The sequence below is a fragment of the Schistocerca gregaria genome, chromosome 2, assembly GCF_023897955.1.
Source record: "Schistocerca gregaria isolate iqSchGreg1 chromosome 2, iqSchGreg1.2, whole genome shotgun sequence".
In the NCBI taxonomy this organism is placed as follows: domain Eukaryota; kingdom Metazoa; phylum Arthropoda; class Insecta; order Orthoptera; family Acrididae; genus Schistocerca; species Schistocerca gregaria.
In genome coordinates, this window is record NC_064921.1 from 637,933,915 (window position 1) to 637,946,543 (window position 12,629).

Consider the following 12,629-nt stretch of genomic DNA (forward strand, 5'->3'; position numbering starts at 1 on the left):
ACATCTATATTCATTTCAAAGTCCAAGCTGTGGCTTTGAAATTTATTTTGGCATAGTTGGAACTTACTTTGGCATGGTTAAAATGCTATGAAAAGACAGAAAATGATTTTTGTTGTTATATTTTTTTCCAGTCAAATAAGTGACCAAGACCTTTGTGTCACTATAGTCTGATATGTGGCAGGGTATTGCAAATTACGTGGGTGCTCCCAGAAGCAGCAGTGCTACAAACTGTAATGAAATGAACAGACCTGCAAATGATCCATGCTTGGTGCAGGGATTTGCAGTTCACCCCAAAATAACCCAAGGCCAATGTAATGCATGCTTGTCAAATGGGCTAGAAGACCCTTTATTGAATGGACACACCATTTCCATACAATCTCAGGAAGCAGTGACATCCATCAAAGATAGAATCGTTAGCTCCGGGGTCTGGTGTGATGGATGTAGTAACTTTTTTCATTGGGACGATTGTAGTGGCGTGGGGATTGGGAAAATGAGCGAGACTCATCAGTTGTTCTGTAGACTATGCAGTAGAGATAGAAAGATTGTGGAACAGGAGGGGAAAATTGCTGCCCTTCAGGCTGAGTTAGATGAGGCTAGGCGAGAACTGGGCAGGTTAAGGGGGGAGAAGGGTAAACAGGGGTGGGAAGTGACAACAGGCATAAGGAACAGGCCAATAAATTCTTCTGACAGCTTTGTTATTAATGTACAAAATAGGTTTGAGCTGTTGCCTCAGTCAGAAACTGATGTGCCTCTCACAGAAGTAGATGTAGACAGGGCTCAACAAGCTTTCAGCAGCAAATTGAATAAGAATGTAGGGAAGTCTGCAAAGAGAAAGAAAGTCTTGTTGCTAGGTAGTTCTCATGCTAGGGCTGTGGGCCAACTTCTGCAGGCTGAATTAGGGTCAGAATACCAGGTCACAAGTTTTTCAAACCTACTGCTGGACTGAGGCAGGTTACAGAGGATTTAGGTTCACTATGTAGAGGCTTTACTAAGGAAGATTCCGTGGTTATTGTGGGTGGGCTGGGCAACAGTATTGACAGAGATCTGGGATACAGCATAGAGTGTGACCTGGCAAAGATTGCATCAACATCGAGTCATACCAGTGTTGGGTTTGTGTCGGTTCTGGAGTGCCACAACCGACCTCATTTGAGCTCTTCTGTCAGGAGAGTTAATTTGGAGTTGGAACGGCTACTTGGATCTGGGTACTATGCCTGTCTGAGCATCACATTGTCACTGATATGCAAAAGGTTAGCATCAATGGGTACAAATTAGCTGCACATGTAAGTAGAGATAATATGATGAGAGGAGGAGTTGCCATACATGTCAAAAGCTTCCGCAGTGTAAAAAATTTAGAAACTAAAAAATTTTGTGTTGAGCAACATATGAAAGCATGTGCCACTGAACTTTAACTAAATGATGGCACTTTCATAATTGTAACAGTGTATAGATCCCCCTCAGGGAACTTCCAGCTATTTCTAGCAAACTTGGATGCTTTGTTGTGCTATCTGTCAGACAGAGGGAAGCAAATTATCATTTGTGGGGATTTCAATGTTGATTCCCTGAAAGAGTGTAATAGGAAGAATGATCTTGTAGTATTAATCTGTTCTTTCAATTTGAGCCCCATCATTGATTTTCCTACTTGGATAACAAAGAACAGCAGTACATTAATAGATAACTTTTTTATAGACCAAGATAAGTTGAGAATGGTCTTTCAGATCATGGTGCACAGCTAGTTACAGTATATGACATAGCTCCATGCAGTATTTCACATCAGACTTTCAAAGCAGTGAGTTCAATTAACAATATAAATATTGCAAACTTTAGGGAAAGCCTACAGCAACAAGACTGGGATGAAGTGTATAAGGAACCTGATGCAAAGTTGAAATATAATTTATTTCACAATACATTTTTAAGGGTATTTGAAAATTGTTTTCCCAAGAAAATAGTTAAACATAATTCCAAGAAAACATATAAAAAACCATGGCTAACTAAAGGAATAAGAATATCTTGCAACCGTAAAAGAGAACTGTATCTAACAGCAAGAGGGAGTACTGACCCCGAAATTGTTCAACATTATAAAAACTATTGTGCGGTACTAAGAAAAGTTATTAAAAAGTCCAGAAGCATGTGTATCATGTCTCAGATCAGTAACTCTGATAATAAAATTAAAGCAATTTGGAATATTATTGAAAGGGAAACAGGGCAACCAAGAGCGCAGGAAGACTTTAGTGCCATAAAACTGAATGACAAGTGTACTAACAAACAATCAGAATTTGAAAATATTTTCAATAATCATTTTTTAAATGTTGTGGAGAAAATAGGATCTAGATCTTCACTAGAAGAGGCAAGGCTACTAATAGAATAGGCCATACCTGTGCAGTTTGAAACAACTGTAATTCCACCAACCTCTCGCTCTGAAATTAGTAAAATAACAAACCCACTGAAAAGTAAATGCTCTTCCAGAATTGATGGCATTTCCAGCAAGGTACTTAAAGCTTATTCCACACAGATAAGTAGGATTCTCAACCACATATGTAATAGCTCTTTGGAGCAGGGTGTTTTCCCCGATAGACAGAAATATGCCATTGTAAAACCATTGCATAAAAAGGGGGATACATCGGATGTCAACAACTACCGCCCAATCTCTCTTCTAACAGCTCTATCAAAAATTTTTGAGAAAGTAATGTATTCAAGAGTAGCCTCCCATATTTGTAAAAATAAAGTACCAACAAAATGTCAGTTCAGTTTTCAGAAAGGCTTTTCAATAGAAAATGCTATATTCGCTTTCACTGATCAAATATTAAATGCTCTGAATAACCGGACATCACCCATTGGTATTTTTTATGATCTCTCAAAGGCCTTTGATTGTGTAAATCATAGAATTCTTTTAGATAAGCTACATCATTATGGTTTGAAGGGGACAGTGCACAAATGGTTTAATTCATACTTAACTGGAAGAATGCAGAAAGTTGAAATAAGTGGTTCATGTAATGTTAAAACAACAGCTGAGTCCTCAAACTGGGGGTATGGGGTCCCACAGGGTTCGGTCTTAGGTCCTTTACTGTTCTTGATATACATTAATGACTTACCATTCCACATAGATGAAGATGCAAAGTTAGTTCTTTTTGCTGATGATACAAGTATAGTAATAACATCCAAAAACCAAGAACTAAGTCATGTAATTGTAAATGATGTTTCTCACAAAATTATTCAGTGGTTCTCAGCAAACAGACTCTCTTTAAATTTTGATAAAATGCAGTATATACAGTTACGTACAGTAAATGGCACAACTCCAGTAATAAATATAGACTTTGAACAGAAGTCTGTAGCTAAGGTAGAATTTTCAAAATTTTTATGTGTGTCCATTGATGAGAGGTTAAACTGGAAGCAACACATTGATGGTCTGCTGAAACGTCTGAGTTCAGCTACGTATGCTATTAGGGTTATTGCAAATTTTGGTGATAAGAATCTCAGTAAATTAGCTTACTATGCCTACTTTCATTCACTGCTTTCGCATGGCAACATATTCTGGGGTAATTCATCATTGAGTAGAAAAGTATTCATTGCTCAAAAATGTGTAATCAGAATAATTGCTGGAGCCCACCCACAGTCATCCTGCAGACATCTATTTAAGGATCTAGGGATCCTCTCAGTATATATATTCACTTATGAAATTTGTTGTTAATAATCCAGCCCAATTCAAAAGTAATAGCAGTGTGCATAGCTATAACACCAGGAGAAAGGATGATCTTCACTATGCAGGGTTAAATCAGACTTTGGCACAAAAAGGGATAAATAATGCTGCCACAAAAGTCTTTGGTCACCTACCAAACAGCACCAAAAGCGTGACAGATAGCCAACTAACATTTAAAAATAAGTTAAAAGAATTTCAAGATGACAACTCCTTCTACTGATTGGCTGAATTTTTAGATATAAATTAAGGGGGGGGGGGGGGGGGGGAAGGGCACTTAAACATTTGTGTCATGCAATATTTTGTGTAATGTAATATCTTGTACAGACATCTTTTATTAACTGACACGTTCCACATCATTACGAAATGTTGTATTCATGATCTATGGAACAAGTATTAATCTAATCTAATCTATTTGAGTATGTGTATGGAGTGATTTAAAGTGGAACAACCATATATAACTAATTATATGATCAATTCAATGCTCATCAGTCTGGAGCCCTTATGAGGTAGGATTGATAGACAAAACAGAGAATATCCAAATGTTGTTGTTGTTGTGGTCTTCAGTCCTGAGACTGGTTTGATGCAGCTCTCCATGCTACTCAATCCTGAGCAAGCTTCTCCATCTCCCAGTACTTACTGCAACCTACGTCCTTCTGAATCTGCTTAGTGTATTCATCTCTTGGTCTCCCTCTATGTATTTTACCCTCCACACTGCCCTCCAATGCTAAATTTGTGATCCCTTGATGTCTCAGAAAATGTCCTACCAACTGGTCCCTTCTTCTTGTCATGTTGTGCCACAAACTCCTCTTCTCCCCAATTCTATTCAATACCTACTCATTAGTTATGTAATATCCAAATAAGAGTAGTATGTTTTGTCACAAGTTCATTTACTAAGCATGAAAGTATGATGGAAATGTTCACCCAACTCCAGTGGCAGATGCTACAAGAGAGGCACTGCACATCATGGAGTGGTTCATTGTTAAAATTCTGAGAGCACACATTTCTAGAAGAATCAGCCCACATTTTGCTCTCTCGTATGTATATCTCACAAAAAGATCATGAAGGTAAAATTACAGAGATACTGGAGCTCACACAGAGGCTTACCAACACTTTTTCTTCCATATATCATTCAAGGCTGGAGCAGAAATGACAGTGGTAAACGAAGTACCCAAGTACTCTCCAGAAACAACATAAGGTATCATAAAAACAGATTGTAGCTAACAAAGGAATTAGAGTGGATAGCATCAAGAAGAGGAAACGTCTTATAGATACAAAAATTAATCAAAACCCAGAAATTCCTTAATATGTAAGTATATATGAAACTACATTTTATAAAGTAGTACAAGCTTCCAAACATGTTGAAAACAATATATTCATTTAAAATGGAAAAGTCTGAAAGAAAGCCATTTCTTCTCTAATAAGAAGTGGAGTTGGCAATGAAATGAAGAGAAAGTGTCTCTGTAAACCATTACAGATTCCAGTGCTACATGTAAATCCTTCATTAATTTCTTCATAAATTGTAACAACAAGGATCATTTTTCACCACTCCTTAGAACTTGAATAGCAAAGAAAAATTGTACAAGTTTTAAGTTATCAAATTAACAACCTCTGATGTGAAAATCATAATGTCTCTAAAATTTTATAATCAAGCAGAATCAGATGAGCTTTCCACTAAAATAAAAGAATAATCTGTTACAGTACTGCACATACACTATTCCTCATAATCAACAGTCTTTTGATGAAGGTTATTCCATGGCTGACTAAAATTTGGAGAAGTTTGGCTAATGTTAAACTGGGAAAACTTAACAAATCTGTGAAACTATTGATCTACAGGTTACCAATATATCCTCAAAAAGAGATCAGTATATGACCAGATAGAAAATTGTAATTCATTACACAGGGACACAGAAGGAGCATCCTATAAGACTGAATAAAGATAAGGACTGGAAATGGCATGCAGCCAGCTAACCCTTTTCAATCCAATACACCAAGGAGAACACAAGTATAAGAAAAGGTCCTTTCCAGAAGTAGCCTTAAAAATGACTTCAGTTAAAACTGAAGGTTCATACACAAATAAAGGACTTCTAGTCTGACATGTGCAACAAATGCAAAGGCAACATTTTAATCTTGCAGGAAACCCACAGAGGACCCACCAGCCACAGACTGAAAATCAAAGACTTGATATGAGCTTCTGAAAGACCCCAAAAACAATACAGGAGTGCAATATTCATGAGACCAGGCCTTATGATTCAATCATCAGTGATGACACATATCGATAATACACAAATTTTAATAAATGAATTGAAGATATGCACAATGACCTCCACCTACAGGCCACCTGGTACAGATTTCAGGTTCAGAGAACCAAGTAACTTCCAAAAATCAGTCAATAAAGTTCATAAATGGTGATTTCAGTATTCACAGCATAACATGGGGCTACCAAGAGACAGATTTCAATGGGGAAGAAGTCAAGATTGCAGAAAAAGCTGGACTCAAGCTTATACATAATACCAAATTACCAGTCTCTTTCAGTATTGGATGATGGGGACATGGATACAAGCCTGTTAACATACACAACTGGATAGCTCAGCAATCAGTTAAGTCAGCAAAAAATGTGCTACCAAGGACTCAACAAAGACCTATCACACTGACTGTAAAAGCTGCAGTGTCCCTATATACCATCCCATTTAAAAGCCAATTCAACTTCAAGCAGGCATATTAGAGTTTTTTTCACACACAAACTGGATTTCAAGAAAGATGAGATACCTCCAATTGCTAGCTCTGATGAAACATTTATACAGCTCACCAAATATCTTGGAAACACATCCCTAGAGGCTGCTGGAAGGAATATCTAGCTGGGTTCAATCACAAAATGCAAATAACATCTGAAAAGTACAAGCAGCTTTACAATACCAATCCATTCTCTGAAGACACCTAGGAGACTTGAAAGAAGCTACTCCAACCCTTAACCACTATTAGAAGGGAGAAGTAGTTTTACTTAGACACATCACTTGATATGAAACCGAACAGCACAGAAGCCTGGAGTCTACTCAGGAATCTCTGCAATAACCCAATAAGCAACAAAACACCTCAGACTAGTGTTTTAGTAAACCAAATTGTTATCAGCTTCTACTCAATAGGAAAACCACCCACAGATTGCCACACATTTCTGTCACAAGGTACCTGGAAAATGAACACCTTTCACTTGAAGCACCTTTCACAGTTGAGGAGCAGTGAACGGTATTACACGAAATGAAAAATAATAAAACAGCTAGCCAAGATGATTTAAGTAATGAACAAATTAAACACTTTGGGCTGAAAACCCTTATGTGGTTAACATACATAATGAACAACTGTGTCAACACTATGTAGATTCCTAGGATCTGCAGAAAAGTGACAGTAGTAGTCCTATTAGAACCAGGCAAGGATCCAATAGATGTTAACAACTTTCATCCAATATCTCTTCTGTGCTACCTGTTTAAGGGACCTTGAGAGAATGGTGCTGAATAAAATGTCCAAATCTGTACATAAGGTACCAAGGCCTGAACATGGCAGCTTTAGACCAGGATGCTCAGGCACCGGGCAATTTTTGAATTTAACACAGCACAGAAGATGGTTCTGGAAGTAAGCAGGTGACTGGTGTGGAATTCATTGAACTGAGAACAGCCTATGATACTATTAACCACAGTAGACTGATATTTAAGGCTTATCAGGTGACCAAGGATTTTGGATTTTCAATATTTGTGAAATGTCTATGTGCTTCCGTGTTACTATTCAGGGAAAAAATAATAGCTGGAGAAAAAAACAAAAAATGGTATTGCTCAAGACAGTATATTAGCTCTGTTGCTGTTCAATATATACACCAATGACCAGCCAACACACCCACATAGCAGGCTGTTTATATATGCTGATGACAAGGCCTTGGCTGCCCAAGGGAGCACCAAAATTGCCTGAAACTAAACACAGTAAAGGTGTAAGTTTGCATTTTCCACCTGAGGAATAAGGAAGCCAAAAGAAAACTATATGTGAGTTGGAAAGGGCAAGAGTTAGAGCACTGCTACACTCCCAAATACTTAGGTGCGAAGTTGGAGAGAACTCTGTCATTTGAAGAGCACTATCTGGATACTAAGCAAAAGCTCAGTACTAGGAATAATACCTTTCATAAAGTAACCAGCAAACAACAGATATTGCACTCAGTTTCTTGGCAAATGAATATGCCACATCCATGTGGAAGAATTTGGACCACATGAAACACACTGATGTGCCTGTAAATGAGTCATTCCATATCATATCAGGATGTTTGAGGACCATCCCAGCAGAGAAGATCTACCCTCTCATTGGGATCACTGCCACTCCCCCCCTTCCAGTATATGGCGCCAAGTAGCTGCCACAATGGAGAGGAAGAAACAAATGACAGATAACAATCACCCTCTACACAGGCACCAACAACAATTAGGCTGTGTCACTCAAGAAGAGCATCCTTTGGATGTTGGATGCAATGGATGGCATCTTCGAAGGGAGGAGACTTCAGCTAAAAAAGGAGGCAACTCCAAATCCTATCCCGGTGCTGAAGGAAGAACTTATGGCTGGAAATAACAAATTTTTCAAAAATGGAAGACCCTCAACAAGCTGAGAACTAGTGTCTCAATTGTGTCAAGTATAACCTTGCACAATGTGGCAACTATGCAACTGGGAATGTTCAAACAGGCGACCCCCTACTGATGTGCCCAAACCTGAGCACAAGCTGTATCCTGCTAGATTTACAGAAAGCTGATGATAGCTGTGTAGCTGATTATTGGGCAAAACACAAACAATGCAATACGCTGTAATATTCTATGAAATCAGTATGATGTCAGGAAAACCTCACGTACAGCTTGCACAATAGAAACTTCAGTCATAAAAGTAAGTTTTGAATAGATAAAAGAGAGAGAGAGAGAGAGAGGAGAGAGAGAGAGAGAGAGAGAGAGAGAGAGAGAGAGAGAGAGAGAGAGAGATCTTCTGTCAACTTGAAAAGGTCTTTGATACCATAAACTATGATTTTCATCTCTGGTAGCTGATGGCCTATATTTACAAGTTGATGTTATTGTATTTACCACACAAAGCAAGAAGTACTGTACAAACCAATGTCAAGAAAAACTGAGTGATATTGCACTACTGAAAGACACTAGACAAGCATTCAATGGAACAGCAACATTTGCCCATCCAAATTTAGGTCTTACATTGTTTCTGTAAATTATTTATGACAAATTTTGGGATAATTCCTCTGATAAGGACTGAGCTGATTTCCTTCCTGACCCTTCTCCCACACAAGCTTTAAGACTGTCTCTAATAACCTCTTTGTTCACAGGATGTTTAATCCTAATCTTTCTATCTATCTTTCGACTGGAAAGTCAAAGAATTGTGTATCCCAAAGTGCAACACTATTTTTATACAATATAAATGATATTTTACAACAGTTTCAGTCTACCATCATCCACCATGCAGTGAATTCAAACAGCTATTGTTTGCTGTAGAGCTGATGGATATTTAACATGTTGTATTAGGTAGACATTTAGGTAACTGAAAGCACAGATAAAAAATAATACTTTGAAATTAAATTCTGCAAAAACAGAAATGATTCATTACACCACAAACAGTGAAAAATATAAGATAGCTTTGTGGACAAAAATGGGTGCTATCAAAAACGGCATGGTACTAGTAAATAAAAATGTACTGCGAAATAAACATGTGGATTACACAGAGTCAAATGAACAGTCACCTGTATAAACATCTATATTGTCACCGATATAATTCTTCAAAAGGGTGTATACTGAACATATTTTGATCCAGCCAGGCTTATAGAATTATTTTCTGCATAAAAGGGTCACCTGGAGCGTAATGGGTTCTAAAACCACATATATTACAACATTGACAATGTAGGAAAAAGATACATTTTTATTTACTGTAAAGATGACAAGTTAAGTTGCCAGACAGGCACAATTAAAGACACTTACACATAAGCTTTTGGGCACAGCCTTTATCAGAAAAAGAAAAAGGAAGAGAAACACACACCATTCATTACACTATAGTTTAATTTTAATTCTCTTTTTCTGTATGCAGTGTTGTAATTGGTGAGTCACCTGTCACAATATCTGTGACTATATGAAGCATGTAATGTTTCAATAAAGAGGTGATTTAATAATTTTGTAAACTCTTAGAGTGGAATGTATGATATTTGTGTCACAAATAGTGAAGCAGGTAGATGGCTAAGAAACACACAGTAGGGGAGTATTTTTTGATGTTCAATTTTGCTAATTCTCACCTGAAATTAGAGTGATATTATTTAGAACTGTCTAACACCTCCCGGACCCATCTTCTGTTACCCACCTAACACCAATAGAACACTGTATCACTGATTCATTTGTTCATAGTGTTTGATAAATTTTATAACACAGCTTCCATTCCATATCTTTTGTGACATGGTGTCTGTATAGGCCTAAGAAATGTAAAAGGGTAATTTATAGCTTTCATCATCACTTTATATTAACATGCCTTACTTTCATTTCCCTTGCTATCCTTGTTACACACAAAAGCTACAAATTGTTCATCTTTTCTAGTATTATTTTTGCTGTACCCTTAAGTCATTATTTGGATTTTGTTTTATTCATACTTGTCATTTTCAGTATACAAAATTTACACTTTTCTCCCTCACAATTTCCTCTCTCCTCCCTTTCTCTTGTTACCTCCTTCAGCTTTATGCAAAATCACTGTCAGTACTATCATCTGGTATTCAAGTTTTAGTTGTTATGTTTAAGCTATTGTTTTCCTGCAGTTTGGTATTAATAATTCTGATTCCTCTCGACAGCTAGTATCTATTTTTACCTAGAGTTCACAACATTGTTCCCTTCCCACAATTGTCTGTGCAATTTCTTCTACTTTCCAATATCTACATCTGACAATGAAAAAATTTAGGTTTCTCAAGCAAACGAGTCAATATTTGGCTTTTCATTGATGTTTGTGTTACGTATTTTAGCAGTTTTCATTTTGCAATTTTGATATAGCTGTTCACCCTCTGCTTCATATAAAAAATAAAAGTTTTATTTCATTTTCTGAAGGTTTGAGATAAGATTTAAGTGTTGTGCTGTGATGAGGCTCAGACATTTTCCTTTGTATTTTGCAGACAGTGCTTTTCCAAGTGGACCTTAAGAACTGAATCAAAACTTTAGCCTCGCACTAGTTGTCTGAACTCCACAAAGTTCACTTAATGATGGTATAGAACTCTCATCTATGAAAGAAGAGATATATAAATTGCAATATTTTAACCATGGCATCATGAATATTTCAGAAATGGAATTTTGTACACACACTTGGTGTGTTCATTGAGCTGAACAGTTCAGAGAAGTCAAAACTGTTGTCTGAACTAAGATCTACTCCCAGTCCTGTTTTTTGTTTGTAGTACCTTCCATAGGAGCTCTCCATGCATGTTCCTGACATATTACCTGTATTAATTTGTTTCATTATTTTTTAAAGTCTGTCTTACTAATTTTATAGACTTAAAAGTCTGATCTTTACTGAATGTACTTAGTTGCTGTCTGATATTCTCACGCTAACCGTGAATCATTTTGGGTACTTTTTTTTTATACATTATGGTGGTTCAATTTATTTTAGATGCATCTGCTGTATACTAATGAAGTTACTATACAAAAATAAAACTGTACCTTGAAACGCAGCGGTCCTATGGGGGGTTTCGCATAAGGAATGCCTTGGAAGCTGTAATACATGATCCCCGATGAAGTTTTCGCCGATTTTCCTCTTAATATACCTTCAGACGTTTTGACTGTCACAAATTCATTCATACTGGAAACTTGTACGAACGCAAAAAACTGTTCTTAAAGATAAATTTCGAGAAACGAACGAAATTTTCAGTCAGTTTTATAAAAAAATTTAGAGGATCGTACAGGATATGTTATTTTGTGGCTCTAGTTCGTAACAATCATTATACCGAAGATAGTTATAATGCGTCAACACAGCCGTTCGAAAACACCACCTCTCCGCTAAGGCGCAAAACAACTTACAAAATCCCAAAACAAGCCGCGGCTCAAACGCAGCGAGATTTCGCTTTCAGCTTAGTTGTGAATACAAACAAATTAATGCTTCATTGACTCTGTTATAATTAACCTTCCTTTTACAAAAATGATATGGTTACTAAGAGACGTCAACAAAAATTTATCCAAGCAAATAAAACGTTCTAACTACTTTAATTTAGTAACTGCAGCGATCAGCTGTGGGGCATAATTTTCGCATGCTTCTATCAGCTGATCGTAGTCTGCGAAAGCTAGTGGTCAGACATTGAAGCGCCATATTCAAATTGTTTCCCTTTAATTTATAAGGCACGGTTATTGTCTTATTGTTGGCAGAATTTGTTCTGAGTAGCGCTTATGTTATTAAAAACATGTAAGATTATGCTTCGTAAATTTCCTTCCAGCTAATGCGTTTATCATTAATACTTGGATTTCGAGCTATTGTGAAACGCTGCGGAATAAAAATGAAATAATTTGTAAAATTCAACACGCAGCTTAATAGTTTTAGTATCTCGAAAACATGTTTTAGGCAAATTTAAAGCGTCATAATCCAAAACGTAAGACAGTAATTAATGCTATCCGTTTCATTCAAAGCGTCATAACCCAAAACGTAAGATAGTAATTACTGCTATCCGTTTCATAATGATTGGCCACTGGCTTGAAGCTCATGTTCTGGTCATATTGCGTTACGAACATCGATATGTTGAATCTTGTCGAAATCGTTGAAATATGTCAACTTTTATTTAGTATATGTATACTACATCTTAGCTGAAATGGAGGCGATACACGAGGTTATACCTTAGAGAAACCGTGCATCTTCTAGCTTTTTTCGACGAATATCAGCTTTAATGACAAATAAAAATTATTAATTAAAT

The 12,629-nt window shown here is 36.9% G+C and overlaps 1 protein-coding gene across 6 annotated transcripts in view; it reads right to left on the reverse strand.

The window, feature by feature from the left end:
- Positions 1-12,421, reverse strand: part of LOC126334674 (esterase FE4-like) — a 162,815-nt gene extending 150,394 nt beyond the window's left edge. For 2 of the 6 annotated variants that reach the window (XR_007564770.1, XM_049997142.1), the window contains exon 1: positions 11,392-12,406. Coding sequence is in view for 4 of the 6 variants with exons in the window: in XM_049997142.1 (XP_049853099.1) it covers positions 11,392-11,529 (138 nt within the window). In the remaining 2 variants the exon portion in view is untranslated. Of the gene's footprint in view, positions 1-11,391 lie in introns of all 6 variants that reach the window. The other 4 variants (XM_049997143.1, XM_049997141.1, XM_049997145.1 and 1 more) reach the window with 4 other exon arrangements.
- Positions 12,422-12,629: the final 208 nt, after the last annotated feature.